This window comes from Stenella coeruleoalba (genome assembly GCF_951394435.1).
Source record: "Stenella coeruleoalba genome assembly, chromosome: 3".
NCBI classification, from domain to species: domain Eukaryota; kingdom Metazoa; phylum Chordata; class Mammalia; order Artiodactyla; family Delphinidae; genus Stenella; species Stenella coeruleoalba.
In genome coordinates this window covers 75,136,913-75,157,630 of record NC_137148.1, presented here as the reverse complement: position 1 = coordinate 75,157,630, position 20,718 = coordinate 75,136,913, and the positions used below count along the sequence as shown (strand labels likewise).

General features: G+C 34.8%; 1 protein-coding gene across 4 annotated transcripts in view; it reads left to right on the top strand.

Annotated features, from left to right (window-relative positions):
* The window catches only part of ARB2A (ARB2 cotranscriptional regulator A), a 430,105-nt gene that overhangs the window by 229,631 nt on the left and 179,756 nt on the right, over positions 1–20,718 (top strand). For all 4 annotated transcript variants that reach the window (XM_079918573.1, XM_079918572.1, XM_079918571.1 and 1 more), the window contains one exon: positions 5,092–5,211. In XM_079918573.1, coding sequence (XP_079774699.1) covers positions 5,092–5,211 — 120 coding nt within the window. The remainder of the gene's footprint in view (positions 1–5,091; positions 5,212–20,718) is intronic.

Genomic DNA, 20,718 nt, shown 5'->3' with positions numbered 1-20,718 from the left:
TTTCCATATATTGCTTGTAAGATGCTGTGGGTCAAAGGTTAGCAAAACTCCTTCCCCTTCTGTATGAGAATCTGACCTGCAGTTAACTTTCTAGCTCTATGTCCCTGGAAGCCTGATAAGGTGGTGTCTTAAGTTAGGTTTCCCAGGTAACAGATTCTGAAGTTGCATGTAAGAAGTTTGTTGGGGGATTCTCTTGGGATCAGCACCTGTAGGAGAGCAAAACAATAGATTTTGGTCCAAGGAGTTGAACTTCAATATAGTCACAACAAAGGCCTCATCTAACTCCTTGGTGATCTCTGGATCTGGGTTGGCTTTTCAGAGATGTCCTGCCTTGAGGCAAGAGATAGGTCCTTTATAGATCCACATCATCTCAACCAGACATTGGATGTAAATTGCCTCAGAGGTGGGATTGTAACTTTAGTCAAGATAGCTTTATTTGGCTGCGGGCAATTCCTAGAGAGTACCTCAGTTAAAGCTATCCGCTGCCAAGTGTGCCACTTGCACGCTCAGGAAATGAGTGCCTCTAACTAAAGGAGGCTCTGGGAAACATACCATGGCATCCACTCTAAGTGATTGGTTGCTGGGCAACACTGCCTATGGTAGAAAATGACCCCTGGTTGGTAAACTGCATCTGGATTAGAAGGAATTATAATGGACTATAAAAATCATAAGTTTGATCTTCCCTGAGGGTAGTAACTCTTGTAATTGGGCAAGTCCCTTGCAGACAAGGACCCTGGAAGCCATGCCTATGGAGTTGTTGCAAGAGGTATTGGCTTCTGTAGGTTATAAGACTTTTAAGGCAGGATAACTCCTGTATCTGCCCAAGGTGAGTCCGATTCCCTCACTCCTGAGCTAACACCCCATGGGCCAAAGAGAGTAACTCCCACAAGGTTCTGTGTTGTGTCTGCTACAGGAACTGCTGTGAGGCTTCCATTAAAAAGAATGCCTGCTGCTGCCCTGATGGCAAACTGTGATTCCTACCCTGGATCTTTTTGGGTCAATGTGTGTCAAGTGTGGCCTAGAATAATCTTGTATAATGGTTTAGTTGTGCCTATGGATAACCCCCTAAGTAGGTGTTAAAGACATTTTTTTTCAATTGAGTCTGGCTTTTTAGAACATTAGGTTTTAAAATCTAAAACTAAAGAATAATTTGATGACCTTACAGTCAGGCTGAAAATATTTAAGTACTTGGGGCACATGGATACTTGAGATTTCTTTTTCCTGCTGCTCATAGACCATTTTAACAGATATCGCCATAGACTGTGGAAGAAAAGACTCAGCTATAATACTAATCTCTGAAAACACTAGTCTTTATATGTGAACAGGGGAAAGAACTGTTAGTTCTTAGCTCTCCTTTAGTCATAGATGGGACATTTGGGCCTGGTTGGCAGTTTCCCTTATATATCAAGGTTTTGCTGATTTTTCCTCTGAAATTACTTATTCCATCCCTTCCTTTCCATTCACTCTGCCATCACCCGAAGTAGTGGGAGAGTCTGTTACTGCTGAACTGCTCCCTTGGAAGTGTTCTCACCTTTAGGTTTTGCTTAGTCTGAGCTGCATTACCCATGAGATCCCAGACTGGATTTCATGATAGCAGTTTTGTCTAGGATTTTCAGCTATTCATGTGTAATCCAGATTTTCCCTGGAGCATGAATAAGATCCCTGGAAATAGTAAGAAGGAAGGCTGGAAAGATGGGTTTAGAGATGTTGGCTAAAGAGTTCCAGTTATTTATTTTGTAGGCAGTGGCAACCATTTCAGTAAATAACCTTTCAGGCAGGAGAGTGAGTTGATCAGAGCCAGGCTTCAGCAAGATTAAGGTGGCAACAAAGTAAAGGGAGAGACTAAAAGAAATGAGACTAGTTAAGAATCCATTGTAGGAGGACTCAAAATGAGGTGGGAATGAGAGGGATGGGACAGATAGGCTCTCAACAGTATAAAGGAAGAATTAGTGACTGTGAGAAGAAAGCAGGCAGGACTTCGCTGAGGTCAGGTAGTGTGAATTTATAACAGACCCATTGGACTTGGTGTCAGGACAGTCCATCAGGAATAGAGAAAGTAATACTCCTCACACACTAATGCCTCTCCTCTCTTTATGTATTAACACCCTTATGAAATTGCAAACACATTGAAGGCCAGGATCATGGCTTAACTCGTATCATCCTTACATTTCCACTTCCAGCGCAGAGCGTAGGGGGACAGAGTAATCTAATCTCCTATGTGTTTTTATTCTGTCCATATATAGAAGAATATTTAGGACCATCACAGATATTTCACATTGTTAGTTCTGCCAACTATCAGCAGATAGAAGCTTTGTTATCTCTATTCCTGTTTTGTTTTTACATTTCATTGTGAGATATAACTAGGGAGACCAGGTATCTGGGTTTTCTCTAGACAGTCCCAGTTTAGACCTGTTCTCCAAGCACAATTACTAACATTACCTTTCTTCACTCTCAAAGGTTTGTAGAATAAATTCTATGGTCCCTTTATATATATGTACAGAAAAGTGCTAAGTATGTATTAGTCAGTTTAACTATAGCTATAAAGAACACACTTGTGGGGCTTCCCTGGTGGCGCAGTGGTTGAGAGTCCGCCTGCCGATGCAGGGGACACGGGTTCGTGCCCCGGTCCAGGAAGATCCCACATGCTGCGGAGCGGCTGGGCCTGTGAGCCATGACCGCTGAGCCTGGTGCGTCCAGAGCCTGTGCTCCGCAACGGGAGAGGCCACAGCAGTGAGAGGCCCGTGTACCGCAAAACAAACAAACAAAAAAAGAACACACTTGTGTAACTGCTACCCCAGTCAAGAAATGAAACATTGCCAGCCACTAGAAGTCTATTTCCCAATCACAACTCTATCTCTCTTCCTTAGAGTTAACCACTATCCTGCTTTTGATGATAACTATTTTCCTACTTTTTATACTAATGAAAGCTAAATTACTAAAGCCAAAAATGCCTACAAAGATTTCCTTCCAATTATGATTCTTCTATTTATTTTACATACTTTAGGTGTGGGTAATTTCGTATTTATGTTACTAATAGATATCTTTGAAAGTATATTTGTATTTTAGTATATGACTACAAGGTTGTAAGTAATCATTTCTGAAGAGACATGTTGTGTTTTTGTTATTTATTTATTACCCTGTGATTTAATGAAGAAGACACAGCTCTTGGCCTCAGGAATTTGATTAACAAGCAATTACAATACAAACTATTCAGTGCAATAATGGGAACGTGTACAAGATGTGGCTGTAGGACATTACCTAGCCTTGGGGATGAGAGGGAAAACTTCCACTAGAAGGTGATGTTTTATTTGAGTTCTGAAGACAAGTAGGAATTATGCAGGTAAAGGTGGTGGGTGAATTAAAGGCAAACACTTGGGTCACTTTCCAAACAACAATAACAAAAACAGCCCAGAAATAAGAAAAGTATGGCACAGTTAGGTTACTATAAGTTGTTCCCTGCAGTTGGAACACAGAGAGTGTTCTGTGTGGTCTCTCATGGTTGGAGAAGTACATCTTTTGGGTCATTGTATTTTGCACATACATTTCGAGGCAGAAGCCAGATCATGTAAGGCCTTAGTGTCATTCTGAGTTTGAACTTGGTCCTGAGGGCAATAAAAACACTTCAAAGAGTTCTAAGCAGTGAGTGAGCAACATGGCAACATGACCATATTTGCATTTTTGAAAGGTTATTCTTACTACAGAATTAGAGAGAGTATTTAAATGGGCAATCCTAGAGGCAGGGAAACTTGGACTGTAGACTGTTGCAGTCATCCACTTGTGAAAGGATGGGCTTGAGCTAAGCCAGAGGAAATGAGAAGGGAGAGAAGTAGATGGCTTTAAGAGACAGTTGGGGACAGAATCAACAGGTTTTTAATGATTGATTTTATGTGGAGTTTGAGGGAGAGGGAAATAAAAGATGATGCTCAGATTTCAGCAGGAGGTGGGGAACAAAGACAGTGACACAGGTTTGGAGAGGAAATTATTAGCAAGGTGTTGAATTGGTTGAGTTTGAAGTATCTGTGAGGCATTCAAAAGGAAATGACCTTGGGTCTGGAGCTCTGGAGAGAAATTCAGGGTGGAGATAGTCATTAGGGAACAACAGCTTTTAGGTGGTAAGTGAAGCCATTCATATGGACCCTAATATGATATTTAAAAATTTCTGAGATGGAAAATGTGAATAAATTGTGTTCATTGTCTAGTACCATGACATTCTTAGGGAATTAGTCTTTTGGTGTTAAAGCTTCCAAGAAATATTCACACAAAACATTTTCACGATCTGTTTTAGTTTTTATCAGTTTGGGTTTTTTTAGCTCTTTGGTTGGTTGTTTTTTCTTTTTCTTCCTTTTTCACATTATCCGAGTTTTAATCACAAAATGTGCCAACTATAGCAATAAACACAATAAAATGAAGTTGTTATAGAACTTTTGGAACTAAAGCAACATTCATACATTTATTAGGGATTAGCAAATTAGGAGAAGTATAAAAGGTCCCAGGTTTATATGTTTAGATTTCTTCCAGTTCTAGAAATAAAATATGTATGGAAAAGTCTTTTAGGAAAAAGGTGTATTTTTAAAATAATATAAATTGAAAATATTTGTTGTTAATTTTCTGCTTATTTTCAGTTTACAGAGGTACTTACAACTTTATAAATCAAATAATTTAGCTGTATGTATACTATAAGTATTTTCAGGCATACATATAGAAATGTATCTGATTTTTCTTAGTGTTACACTGTTTTATCATAAGACCACTATAACTTTCTGCTATGCAATTCTAATGTACTTAGATATATTTTAATATCTCAGATATGCCCAGAATGAGCAATTTCCCCTCAAAAATGTACTTATTTAAAATACTTTCTTTCAGAATATTATAGTAGCACTTAAGTTTAGCAGTAATTTACTAATGGTTTAATACTAATTTATTCCCTAATTTGGATCTTCAATGTAGTTTTTTTGTATTGTTATTATTTGGAATGAGCTATAACCATCTTAGTTCTTGTGCTATGTAACAAGCATATAATTTAATTTTTGATTACTATGATAATAATTAGATACAGTATGATATATATTACATTTGTTTTACTTATAGGAAAATGGTTCTCCTGAAGAACATGCAGTCTATGTGTGGGACCATTTCATAGCCCAATCTGCAGCTGAGAATGTATTTTTTGTTGCTCATAGCTATGGAGGACTTGCTTTTGTTGAACTGGTAAGTGCATATTTAACTCTTGCTAATTTCCAAACTCCTTACAGATTTATCCCCTCCACTCCCTTTTTCGTGGTGTCATTACTTTAAATTATTTTATAAAGGATGAAAATTATGTATTTTGAGTAAATAATTTTATGATGTTTAAAAAGAGTATATTTCTTTATTGTGGTAGAACTTTTCAGTGCTAACCAGAAAGCTTTTTGCCTGTTCCTTATTTATGTATTACCTTTTTTTTTAACATCTTTATTGGAGTATAATTGCTTTACAATGGTGTGTTAGTTTCTGCTGTATAACAAAGTGAATCAGCTATATATATACATATATCCCCATATCTACTCCCTCTTGCATCTCCCTCCCACCCTCCCTATCCCACCCCTCCAGGTGGTCACAAAGCACCAAGCTGATCTCCCTGTGCTTTGTGGCTGCTTCCCACTATACATATTACTTTTTAACTTCTACATTATAGCCCCACTTTCCATACATTTTATATTTGTGATTCTTGTTTTAATGGGTACATCGTTGAAGCATTATTATCTGTAAAGTGTTTAAAATTTCAGTAGACCCTTTAACTGACAAAACTGCTATCTCTTCAAGTTAGTACTTGATCAGAATCCATGTAATTAGTATTAAAACTATTAGAAAGCTCCCATTAATCTAAGTGGGACTCAATGCTTGGTCTTAAAAATCTTTGCATTTCAAAATAATCTGATTCCTAGGGTGAAGATTATGTGTACATAGTGGAAAAATTATCAAGATTTCTAAATTTGGTCAGTATTATATGCAGTATTGCAGTTAGCACACTTTGTGCAGGTATGAATGATTAATGATATATAATCAGTCCTAAAAATGTGCTCCATGTCCATTACCCCTTATGTCACAGGAAGGTACCAGTGCTCTAATAAAATGGTTAATTTGATAAAAGTGCATTTGATAATTTTAAATCCAAATGGCCTAAAGTGGACATTAAAAGCCGGCGCAGCATTGGTTGTCTAATTTTTATGTTTCTAAACTTTGCTGTGTATTTCTCTTCATCATGGAAATTAAATATATTTCCATGGTCTTTTCAACTTTCCCACACCTTATTGCTTACCCACATGATTTAGGTATAAAACTAGCGGTGACACCAGAGAACACTTTAGCTGACCTAAATTTACAAATACTGTGCTCTCTTAAGATCAGTAAATAAATCATTTATTTCTTAAATTGATTTCACTTTTTTTGAAATTATATTCAAGTACTTTTAACTGCTGAATTTATTTATTTTAATACATAATGGGTATCTTAAGATAGCTCTCTAACATACAAGTATGACGTCCTTTTTAAAATGTGAATGTTGCTTTTCAAATAGTTCTTTTAACCATACAGATATAGATGTATACAAACACACACGTATATAGCTGATATATATGTACCTTATGTTTTCTTTCTGTGAGCATTAAATTACATAAAACATGAAATTTCATGACTTACAGAATAGCTTAAAATATGTCTGAAGGCCTGTAAGACTTCAAATTTCAGATTTCTGTAAAACAAATTTCCATATTTTTACCTTAAGACAGTTAACGAAAACCTTTTGTACATCAAATTTGGAATTTAAGTGAATTTTGGACAGTTTTAGAAATGAATTTAAGATGCCAGAGTAACAGATGACCAGTGTGTCAGTCTTATTTTGCCTGTCCTTCTTGTCACACACTGGTGGATATTTCTGCACTTTTGTTCCACTTTAATATAAAGCACACAGATGTTTCAGAACAAGACTTGACTTCTGACCTTGAGGCTATTAGGGTCAGGGTCCTCAGGGCCTGTGAAATTATCACAAGCTGAGCTAAAGTTTTTCTCCATCACAGGAAGTAACCAGTAAGTAAGAAGTTAAAAAGGAGCTTTGTCAGAGAGACAAGATGGTCTCAGTAAGGGTCAGCTTCTGTAGTCTGCTATCTCTGCAGGAGGTGCACGCATGGGAGGAGGAATATAATATAACCACTGGCACATCACATATCTGACAGGCAACACCAGGACTGAGAAGTCTATTTAACATAATATACCTTGTTTAGGTTTTAAAATATTAATGGCGATTATCTCAACTTCGTATATTTGCTACTTTTTGTCAAGTAACTTTGATAGGGGTATGTAAAGAAGGTGTATAGATGGTGGAAGCTGAAGAAAAAGTAGTTTATGACCTATTGAAAAAAATTTCTCTAAATAAATAACATTGTACACTAAGTTTTACATAAATTTTTGACAATGCTTGATTAATATATTTAAGACCATTGTGTTTCTACTTAGTTTCAAGGATTTTTGAAAGATAGCATTGATAAACAACAAAAAAAATTGAAATATGTTTAAACCTTTTGTTTTTGCCTAAAGCTGAATAATATTCTTTCCTATTCTCCCCATTATTCTTAGAGGAAAACTCATGGTGTTTAAAATGTTGACAAATATTCTCTCAGGATTTCTCAACATATGTGTATTATATGAAATTGTTTTACATGGATTAAAATATTTAATATTAACTTTACAAGGAAGTGAGTTGTGGACATCTTAAATTACGGTTTAGTTTTTTATCTCAATAGTACATAATGCACATCAGACATGAAATCTTTTGGATTTCAGTAAAGTTTAACTTTTTAAAAATTATCATAAAATTTTCCTCCTGATTCAAGACTCTACACACACAAACACACACACACACAAACCCCTTATAGATGGAACAGCGCTAGTTTGTAGCATTATGTTTGAATGCATGGAGATTGTTCTTCTACCATCCTCATTCAAGTTCACATTCCTTTTTAGGTCATGAATTTTAAGAAAATTTATTTTAGATGTGAACTGTGTGACTAGTACATTTTCAATATTACGTGTAATTACTTGTAGTGCTTATTGTTTAAAAACAGGTACCAGTCAGGACCCATGCTAAAATGTATCTTGCCATTTATTAAGTTAAAATTACGTATAATTGGAGTTTAAAATTAAGGTACTACTAATAGAAATCTGAAAAATTACTTTTAAATTTAGAGCACAAAATAGTTGTGGAGCTTTTGTATTTTGCTAATTGTTGTTTTTGAAAACTGAGAACATAATTTATTATTATATCCTATTTTGAAGTGCTAAAATTTGCCTGAAGAATGCAAGAGGTAGTTAAGAGATTTATTTTCAAAACCAGTGTTCAGTTATGGTAGTAAATATTGGAATTTGATCAGGCCTAACCTCATAAAACAGTATACAGTTGACTATAATAATGAGAAAAGTCATACTAAAAATATTCTTTTCACTGCTTTCATTCCCATTATATGGTAACAACTCACGTTTCTAATTCTCTAAACTTTCTGTAATCCTAGTAAAAATAGATGCCGTTAAGACAACTCTGGTAACAATCCTAGCATTCAGTCATTAAAGCAAAAGGGAAGAACTATTTATTTTATGAATTGATAATGAATTTTAAAAGTAACATACCTACTCTATGCTATCTCTTCTGTGTATTTAAAAATAATGCCAATATATAATGCTACCATTATTAAAACATCATTTTCGAAGCTTTAAATTTCTAAGAAATTCTATTTTATATGTGGTAGATAGAATTAGTAGTCATAATCAACAGTCATTTACCAAATTCATTTAGAAAAACATCTACAACTAGTGCAGCTTGCTTTTGCCTTATATTAGTGGTTAAAAATTTAAACTCATTTGTTAGAAATTAGCTGTCAAAAAACAATGCAGTTTTTAAGCTTTTTCATAGTCTCTTTCACCGCCATTTTATGAAGTGATTCCATTGCTTCCATACTTGGTCATTTCAGAGTGCTTTGCTCTTGTCATTGTAGATGATGGTTAGTTTGACAAAATCAAGCAAGCTTAAAATTTTCTTTTATTTGCAAATGAGTTAGCTTCCTTGTCAATGCCCAGTTTCCAATCTTAACTCACCTTACCTTCCCTGTTTGCAGTGCTCTGTACATCAATTTGCATTCAGATTTCTTTCCTTAGTCAAAGTGAGATTGTTGATATTTCTTTTAGAACACATTAGACAATTTTAGCAAATATATCATCTCAGCTGATATAAAATTAGTATTTTTCATATTACTTTTATTTTCTTTTCCATGTTATCAGTGGTATGTTCTCAGCCACCATCAAAAACATCTCTTAGAAATGTGTGAAAACTGCACCTTTTGAAAGTGTATCTCTACCCACTTTTGATTTTGGTTTCTCCATGCTTGTCAGCACTTGATTGGCACCTCACTTGCATGTGAATTAAGGAATGAAGGGAACTCTATTTTCCTGCCATTGTTCCATGCTGGGCTCTCTAGCCTCCAGGCAGCCTAAGCTGACCTTCAGTAGCTGATAGAGGACTATTTTTTGGACTTAGCTGTGTGAGGACACTCAACCTCAGTCTACTCTAAGTTGATCTTTTAAAATTGCCTAGAGCATGATTTGGGTTTACACTGAAAAGAAAATGGAATGGGACTAAAAGAATTAGTTTTTACCTTTAATGACATGAGTTAACTATGACCTTAAAGAAACATCATTTACATTTTGTCTACAAAGAACAAAGCAAATTGGATAGTAGCATATCTACTTAATGTGATCAATGCTAAAAAATGGGCTGCTGGGAATGAAGAATTGAGGAGAGGTAGAATAAGGGCAGATAAACAAAGAAAAATTGATCCATTAGAGTATCAAAACAATTCAGGCCAAAAACACTTCTTACAAACCTACTTTAAAATGTAAGTAATTCAGTAAAAATAAGTCACCATTTGTAATATAACTTGAATTTCTGAGTTGGCTGCCTACATGATACAAATAGCATGTTAATGCATGGGATGGTTACAACTTGTATGGAATGCTATCTTAATTCTCTAGTTTTTTTTTTTTTTTTTTTTTTTCCGCCGTTACGCGGGCCTCTCACTGCTGTGGCCTCTCCCGCTGCGGAGCACAGGCTCCGGACGCGCAGGCTCAGCGGCCATGGCTCACGGGCCCAGCCGCTCCGCGGCATGTGGGATCCTCCCGGACCGGGGCACGAACCCGTGTCCCATTCATCGGCAGGCAGACTCTCAACCACTGCGCCACCAGGGAAGCCCTCTAGTTGTTTTATATGAAAACAATATAGTTTCTCTACTTTGTATGCTCCTTAGAGAGAAACCAGAGATTATATTATTTTTGCCTCCTATATTCAATTTTGTTTAATTTTTTGCATATACTATAGATACTGTCTTTTGGTTGATTGGCGATAACAGTAATTTTAGGAGTTAGTTGCAAGAGTCCAAGTAAGATCCAATAAAAGGCTTTACCAACGTAGAAGTGGTGGGAATGGTAAAGAAGAAGCACACATTAGACATTAGGAGACAAATTTTACATGGCTTAGTGACATTGGATCTGGAAAGCTGAACAAAGAGGAAGAGGGTGTAATATCTTTCCCTGTACACACCTACAGAAGCATGTCGAAGTGGATATGAAGGGTATCCAAGCACAACAGATAACAAGTAATGAACAATGATTATGCAGATATGTAGATATTGGGGAAAATGTTTGCATAACTGGATATTTAATAATTGTGGTCAATAGAATAAATGAGATATCAAATCAGAGTTTTTTAATATACATTTATTTATTTATTTATTGTTGGCTGCATTGGGTCTTCGTTGCTGCGCTCAGCTTTCTCTAGTTGCAGTGAGCGGGGACTACTTTGTTATGGTGTGTGGGCCTCTCATTGTGGTGGCTTCTCGTTGCGTAGCACGGGCTCTAGGTGCACGGGCTTCAGTAGTTGTGGCATGTGGGCTCAGTAGTTGTGGCTCGTGGGCTCTAGAGCACAGCCTCAGTAGTTGTGGTGTACGGGCTTAGTTGCTTCACGGCATGTGGGATCTTCCCGGACCAGGGATCGAACCCGTGTCCCCTGCATTGGCAGGTGGATTCTTAACCACTGCGCCACCAGGGAAGTACTCAAATCAGAGTTTTAAAAGGAAAGAGTTACATATACAGATATGATTTTTAAGCTTCACAATTTACCTATGTATTGAGGTTTGATTTTTTTTTAACTTTTACTCAAATGATTTTTAATATGTATTAGGAAATCTCACTGTTTAAAAGAATGATTCAGTTTATTAGTTTTTATGTTAACTCCTCTCCTTTTGTCCCATATCTAACCAACCAATGTATTTTGTCAGGTTTTTTTTTCTCTGAAATATTGATCATGTCTTTTCCTCTCTGTGCCCACTGTTAATTTCATCATTTCACAACAGTATCACTGAACTCTTATACCCATTTTCTTACTGGCTCTCTTTTCTCTCCATTCCATCCTGTATACCACACCATGATCGGTACTATGTAAACCCCCTTTTTACTATGCCATTCCAGAATCATACTGGCTCCCTATTGTCTCTTGCATCATCTCTCCTGTATGTCACTTTAAGACTTTCTGTATAATCTGATTATCTCTTTCCAACTATATTTTTCCCAATAGAAACTTTCAGTTCTAGTCTAATTTCCTTACTGCCATTGTTCCATCTCACTGTACCTTTACCCCCGGCCTCCAAGCCCAGTGTAGTAGGAGAACATGAAACTTGGAAGAAGATGACCTGGGTTTGAATATTAGTTCTGATTTGTACAGATTATAAGTTCGGTCACATTCCTTATGTGTGTCCTCCTCTGTAAGTACCCACTTTATATAAGTAGAGTTTGAGGGTTAACTTATAAAATTCCTGGTTATTAGGAATTAAATCATTGTTTGTTGATCATGAGTCTAAATGCCCATAGTGTATGCTCATTCTCATTTTTGCTAATGCCGTTTCTCCCAAGTGAAAGAATTTTCCTTCTTACTAGATTTTTCATAAAGTTTTCTCAATTAACTCCCCCTTTTTCTATAGTATTTATATGTTTCACAATTTAAAACTTTACTAATCAGTTTTGTTTTTAAATTATCTTTGATCTCTGAATCTTGCTCAAATCATCTGGAAAAAACTTGAGAATAAAGAGTCTAACATACCTTTTATTCCCCCCATCACACATTTGGGAACAATATATGTTACAACAACACGAGCATTCTTAAATTATCTGTACAGTTAATTGACTATTTTATAGAGTTTAAGCCTTAACAGTAACTCTTTTACTAATTAAACTTATTCATTCATCCTATCCTCCATTTGAATATAGGTTAATTTGGGAATTCTGCCTAATCAGTTCTTTCACATTAGATAGTATTACCCATTTTGTTCCTGGTATTAGTTTCTTATAATCTCCTCTCTGCTGGTGTACCCAACCCACAGCCTGACCAAGAAGGTTGCTTCTCTATGACTCATTCTTCAAAGTATAGTCTTCTCAATCAAAGAGGAAAGTTATTAAACTAAGTGATAATGCCTTCTCATAATACTATAAGGCAGTATATGAAATAAGTCTGGGACACTCTCCTCTTTATCCTCAGTCATGAGTTGAACATGACTTTTTATTTAATGATTAGCTTACTTTTGCTTGTTTCCATTTTTTAACTTTAAAAAAATTTTTGAGCTACAATCTCATATCTTTATGAGATATCATTGAGATTTATTGAGCTTTATTGAGATATAATTCACATACCAAAAAATCCATTTTTTAAAGCGTACAATTCAATGGTTTTAAGTATATTCACAGAATTGTTCAACCATCACTACTATCTAATCTTTAGAACATTTTTGTCACCCCAAAAGAAACTCCATACCCATTAGCCATCACCCCCATACTTAAAATTTCACCAGCAATATAAGAGGGTTCTAATTTCTCTATACTCACCAACACTTGTTATCGTCTATCTTTTTTACTTTTGCTATACTAGTTGAGGTGAAATAGTATCTTGTGGCTTTTATTTGCATTTCTCTATGACTAATGATTTTGAGCATCTTTTGATGTGCTGTTGGCCATTTGCGTATTTTTTTGGAGAAATGTCAGTTAAAACCCTTTGTCCATTTTTAAATTATGTTATCATTTTACTGTTGAATCGTAAGAGTTCTTTATATATTCTGAATACTTTATTTCAATGAATATCAGATACATGATTTGCAAATATTTTCTCCCATTCTGTGGGTTATATTTTCACTTTCTTGATGATGTCCTTTGAAGTACAGAAGTGTTTTATTCCGATGAAGTCCAGTTTATATAGTTTTTGTCACTCGAGTTAATTTTTGTACATTGTATGAAGTAGAAGTCCAACATAGTTCTTTTAAATGTAGATATTCAGTTGTCTCAGCACCTTTTGTCAGTAAGACTATTCTTTCCCATTCCATTTGTCTTAGCTCCCTTGACTATAAATATAAGGGTTGGTTTCTGGACTCTTAATTCTATTCCATTGATCTATATGCCTATCTTTATACAATACCACGCTTGTCTTGATTACTGTAGCTTTGTAGCAAGTTTTGAAGTCAAGAAGTGTGCATTCTCCAGCTTCCTTCTTCTTCTTAAAGACTGCTTTGGCTATTCTAGGTCCCTTGAATTTCCATTTATATTGTAGGATCAATTTGTCAATTTATGCAAAAATGGGAGCTGGGATTTTGATTGGAATTAAATCTGTAGATCAATTTGGGGAATATTGCCATCTTAATAATAAGTCTTCCAATCCGTGAACATGGGTTTTATTTCTATTTATTTATCTTCTGTCAAATTTTTTTTTGTTTTCAGTATACAAGTCTTACACTTGCTTAGTTAAATTTATTCCTTAGTATTTTATTCTTTTTGATGCTCTTCTAAGTGAAATTATTTATTTTCAGATTGTTCATTGCTAGTGTATAGAAACACAGTTGAGGGACTTCCCTGGCAGTCCAGTGGGTAAGACTCTGCGCTTCCACTGCAGGGGGCACGGGTTCAATCCCTGGTCAGAGAACTAAGATCCCATATGCCACGCAGCCCCCCACCCAAAAATAAAAACACAATTGATTTTGGTATCTTGATCTTGTATCCTGCAATCTTATTGAATTCATTTATTAGTTTAATAGTTTTTGTGTGTGTATGTATGAATTCCTTAGGGTTTTCTATGTTCAAGATCATATAATCTGTGAATAAAAATAGTTTTACTTCTTCCTTTCAAATCTGGATGTTTGTTTGTTTGTTTTTGCCTAATTGTCCTGTCCAGTATAGTGATAGATAGAAGTAGCTAGAGTGGACATCCTTTTGTCCCTGATCTTAAGGAGAAAACATTCACTTTTTTCATCATTAATTATGATGTTACTTGTAATTATTTCCATTCTTCATAGATCATTTCTACTTAGGATCTAATGTGCTCCTTAATGTTTTATTTCTCAGTCACACCAGGATCAGATTGTTCAGAAAGCTGAAATGGAGAAAGATTTCACTAATCTTTTATAGAATCTTTCTGTAGAGTAATGGATACATACTACCCCATTGGAATTACCTTTGAAGGAGGTTTTTCAATATCCATGTAGATGGACTGCATCCAGATCTTACTGCAGCTGAGAGATTGAGCACTCTATCTCTTAATTCAACAAAAGACTGCCAGGAAATCACTGTCTGCTAAGATTAGCACAATAACATGTTGAGGAGAACCCATAGAAATTGATATATTAATTTGTTAGATGTAAATCTTTCTATAAGAAATATTTCTTTTTCCATTGGTTTTATAAAAGATCTTAATGAGAGATTTCGTATTTTACTGCAGATATGAGAGCATGATTGACTATTGTAAGCCTTTTATAAGAGGGATTATAGAAAAATACATTTCATTTAATAATGGAGCTGTTTTTACTATTCTTATAGCCTTATGATGATCACTCAGTGGAAGCACTCCCCCATATGAGATTCCCAACCACAGTGACCCCTGTGATTTGACACCGCAAATTGCAGAGAGCTCTTAGAAGACAAAAATTTTGTAATCAAAACCATTTGACATCTATCTTAGAAGTTAGACCTCAATTTTTATTCAATAATTTATTCAGATTAGCACAGGGGAGCCAAGTAGACTCAGACTTGAAGCATACTAGATTTATATTAAGGTAAAACTTGAGAGGACAGAATGGAAGCCAGATCTGGACAAAGGTCTCATTACTAGAGTTCAGGATGGGTTCAAGAAGAGCTAATTCAGCTGGAGAGCTTGGATTTGGAGGGAATAGCAGGTGAACCATCACTAGGTAGGTATCTGTAGAGCATGGTGAACTCAGGTTTGAATCGGGAGGTATAATCTGGTTGCAGGGAACAGAAAATCAAGGCGCATTAGGTGATAACTGAGCAAACAAAATATAGTTATTGGTTCTAAGAGTACCTCTTCTCCCGAGCCAGACTCTACCTCACTGACTTATAGGGAAGGAAGTAAAAAAACAAAACAGGATTAAACACTGGGGAAAGGATGAACAAAGCAGGCAAGGTTTAAGGCTTCAACCATTGGCTGGGGATTTAGAAATGGGTCTTTTCTTGAGAAAGAAAGAGGCTCTAGTAGGCAGAAAAATCAGAAGGACTATAAAGTGATGAATCAAGGCAGAAGTTCAGTTTATTTGACTTAAGTCAGAACGAGATAGAGTAAAATACTGTATTCTAAGGTCATGTAGATACCTCGGGCTTATCCTTGGTACACTGGTTATCAGGTTTCTATGGCAATAAAAGAGATGGAGTAGGAAGAGGTATCATTTTTCCTGCTCTTAGGCTGTGAGATGATCACACTATGGGTCTAATGCTTTCTTTGGGCCCAGGGAAACAAAGGGATACTACTCTTCTAAGCTCCTGTGATCTTAACTTTTAGAGTTGGGGACTTTTAATGTGTGTGTGTGTGTGTGTGTGTGTGTATCTTATTTTTTTCTCACTTCATATTTTTAGTTATAGGTTTTCCACACTTCTTCATTGAATGAATTTAGATCACAATAAAGCCACCTGGACCACATCAGTTTGACTTTATAGATATTATTTCTTGGAGTTAGGAATGAGTATTATGCCCTCAAAACAAGAAATGGTTGAGAACACTATCAAAGATATTTATTCAGTTGAACACCCCACTCTGTACAAGTACTGGGGAAACAAATTAAAACACATCCCTGGCTTCAAGGTTATATTCTAAGTAGGAAACACAATTAAACAAAGAAAATAATATAGTAATTGTGAAGTGGGATTTTAGCCAAGAGGTTAACCTCCCCAGTGTAAAGATCTAAACAGTAAATTTGTCTTAGAGTTAAGTAATAGGAAGAATTATTTTTGTTGATAAAGTGATAATCTCTTTTGGTCAGAAAATAAAAGCTTTATCGTGCATTTTTACCTTTGTCTCCTGTAAACCTAGAACTATGGCTAATTTTCCATTTCATTAGTTACTCCAAGCCTCAATCTCTTATAAGAGTGTCTTAGTTCATAGTTGTCTTTTGCTTTAAGTCACCTCAGAATCCTTTTCTTAATAGGCAGAGGGTAGATAATAAATCCACTATTTTCTTTGGTTCTTACTATGCTGCCTAGCCCAGCTGGACCTGTAATAATACGCAGTAAATAATTTTGATCCTAGATTTATATATACATAAGTTGTCAGAAGCAGATCTCAGATGGTGCTGTATTGGATCAGAATGAAGAAAGTAGCATCTAGGCATTTGTATACAGAGCCACACAATAGAGCAAAGTGAGGTGGATAAGAGAACAAAGCTGACCAACAAGGACATTTAGCACCAGTGTGCTTTAGTGTGTAGGAGGTACAATTTGTGACCCTGAAGTTTTGGACACTTGGAAGGACCATTAATGAAAATTGATCAGTGAATGTAGAAAATTGACTAAGATGTTAAAATCTCGAATCAAGGGAAGTAGCCAAACCTAACCCTAACCCAAAATTTAGTTTTCTGTGATTAAATTGAACAAGTTAAATTTCATACCCTCTAGAAATTAGTTTGCCTATTTATATATTTATTAGTGTATTCAGATTTCTTCCTAGTTTTCCATACCTTATTTGAATTTTTCTCACAAATAAGTTTATTAAAGAACATTAGAATACAATAAAAAATTGTTATTTAATATTTCAGTGACAATTTTATAATTGAGTCAAATGATTAAAAAGTGTCCTAACTTCTAACATACCTAGCTTATGTCTAAATATCCATAAATCTTGATATCTAACTTCTAACATCTATCTTCAGATTTCTTTACCACATTAATCAGACATCTGAATTAGAAGAAAAATTTGACGTTTATCTTTCTAAAAGAGAGGCACTGGGCAGAAAGATAGAGCACACTCAGCTTTCTCCTCCAGTAGAAATTTCCTATCTTGACTTCTCTCCAGTTATAAGGCGTCAGGGGTTGCTTTATAATTATAAATGTTGAATTTCTAAATGTATCCAATAGCCCGTCTGCTAACAACAAAGAAACCTTAACTTTCTCTGTAAAGTGGTGTCCTATAAATTGTAATATAATATGAGATCCCTAGCCTATGTAATTGCCTTTGTAGTATTACTGCTCAATTTACCTCAGGAAAAAGATTCCTAGTTCCAGTACCATTAATAATGTAATAGTAGTTTCTACCACTGTTACAGGCTCAGCCTTACATTTTTCAGTTTTGTTTACTGTTACACATTTTTAGGGCGTCTATTGAAATATTAAATATATTTATATTTATGTCCAAACATTAAATATGTAGTAATATATTAGTTTTCTTTAGCATATTATAAACCTTAACATTTGATGACACTTGTGTTTTCTCTAACATCTTACAATAGACTCTTAAGCAGAACAGATACCTTTATATCTGATTGCTGTGTTAGAGACCTGTCTTACTCTAATAGAACCCTGTTATTACTATTACCATAGAATCCATTTCATCTGTCAGACAGCCATAGGGGCCTAAGGCATGGCGGGGTCAAGAACAGTTCTAAGCAATTCATAGCAGTGTCTTTGAAAGTGAACATTTTAAATGGAACTAGTATTTATGAGTGTCTTGCAAATCAGAAGGAGTGACATCATCATCATATTCATCAGCAGCAACACTAATGCTTAAATTAAATGATACTTACTGTGTACCAGGCACTGTCCTAAGCATGTACTTTATATAACTATACTTTATCTCATTTAATCATCATAACTGTATAAGTACTGTTATCATCCCCATTTTACAGGTGAGAAACATATATATTTTCCCCCTTTAAAAGTGTGACCTCTCGCTTTGTCACAGTGAGTTTTTGTTTATTTCTCCTCTCATCAAGTACCTATGCAGAGTAAACGTTTTATTATACTAACTATGGTGACTCTTATCTCTAAAACAATCTCCTGGTCTTTCATGTATTTCAGGATTCAATTCTATATTTCTCTGTTGAATTACATGATTGTTTAGTTTTTATTCTCTAGCCTGTTTACTGCTTATTCTTTTTTGTGCCTTCCAAGCAGACTTTCTGTTTTAATCAGTTCTTAATTACCTAAACTAAGGAAGGGGAGAAAAGGTGTGGAAAATTTAAAATAACAGGAAATCCCCAAATCATTTTTATTTAAATTTTGAGTATGTTTTGATGTGGTGTTCTGGAAATTCAGTTAAAGCAGAAAAATTGAAAACACTACGAAAATCTGGAAAACAGATGAGTTTCCTTGGCCAGGCCCCTGGTTGGCTCTTCTTTGCAACTCATTCCATGCTGGAAATAGACAGCTGTCTTCTAATACCAACTAAATAGAATTGACCTTTCAAGTCTTCCTGGAACAATCTCTGCTATCAGTGTTTGTTCCTTCATGTTGTCCACATCTATAAGTTACACCTGGAAGTGACAGCTATATAACATAACACCTACCAAGTACCAGACATTGTTTTAAGTTCTTTATAAATATTAATTCATGTAATCCTTATGGTGTAAGTATTATTATAATCCTCAGTTACATGTGAGGAAACGGAGGCAGCAAAATATTAAGTACTAAGATTACAAGCCACTAAGTGATGGAGCCAGAATTTAAACCTAGGCTTTCTGGGTCCAAAGCCATGCTCATAACCGTTATGCATACTGCCATTCAGAAGAGAGTTTAGGGTACTACTAGATTTGGTCATTAAACATTGTTTTAGCTAAGCATTGTACAACTTACGTTTAACTTTATTAAGTAGGTGTGTTATTAGCCCTGTTTTACAGATGAAGGAGTCAGAAAGGTTGAGGAACTTGTGCCAAGTTGCACAACGAAGATGGGTCAGAATTGAAATTCATTCAGTTTGCAATAGAAATCCAATCTCAGAATCAATGATTTTGCCCAAGAAACACTCTTTCCTCTGATTGGTTTTGGGAAACTGCATGAAATATTTTTCTGATAAATTAAATGTTTTAATTAATGAAGGAAGTTTTCATTTAAAGAAATTCTCTATTTATATTTTAAAGCACAAACCTCTTTGGTAAACTGAATATCTTACCTGACATACTTTTAAAATTGAGAATATACTTTTAAAAGCAAAAAGCACACATATTGTGCAGATTTATATCAGCAAGGATAGAATTTCATTATTCAGTGGCTATCACAAAGTCAACACATATCAAATACTTGGTGATAATACTCTAAAATTGTTTTTCTACAGTTTTTCCTACATATTGGAGAAAATATAACAATTGAAATATTGTAACAAAAAGTGAAACCATAGTTGCTTGGTCCTTTATATTTTACTTACTGCAAATTGGAGTTTACATTTTACTGTGAATATCAGACCACTCAAAATTCTTATATTTGGAATTAAAATTGGAAAAGGAAACATTTGAGTCCCTATAATTAACCTGCTACTTCATGCCTTTCTGATTTATTATAAGCATTTCATCTGATACCTAATACTTGAAAAGTTATGAGAGTTTTATATTGCTTTGATTTTATGCTTTCTCCATGTAAATAGTAAAGTTTTTTTAAAGCTTTAGGTCTAAGTAAAGAGGATCAAACAAATGAATGATAGATTTAGTTATACTTTAGGGAAAAAAATCTTTTTAAAGTAAGCTGAAAATAACCATTTTACCAGTGTAGAACACACTAGAAATGTGAAAAAGAAAAAAGTGAGCTATGTTTATCCTGTATAGTCTCATATTTCCCTCCATTGGCTAAATAAACCAGTGTCTTAAGATATCTGTGTCCTTTTAACAGCTAAATAAACAGCTTTAAATAGTGAACTTTATATAATAGATGTCTGATTTTCATATTTTATGTAGTATTTTGCCAGGGAAAGTTCATATATCAATAGCTAAAAGAAAATTGTATATTTTATTTTTAGTATTAGAAATATTTGCTACATACCTGATAGAAAATGCATCTACAGCTAAAATTTTTAATTTAAAATTCCAAAGTAGAAGACAAAGTAAATGTATTAGTACATATTTACAGAATTTTTCTTATTTGCTTGGCAGTATCTATATTATAGTTGCTGCCATTATAATTCCTATTTAAAATATAATTTTTAACTTCTTTTAAGTTATGAAAGACTTTTTTTAAATGTGAAATTCATAAGAAGAAACAGGTTTAAAAAAAAAACAAAAAATGAGAACATTTAGGAAATAATTTTGCACTCAAGTAGTCCTTTGAAGACCTGATAATTGAGTGTTTTTGATGTAGCCTTATAAAGCATCTGACTTGCCTTCAAGACCATTTGAC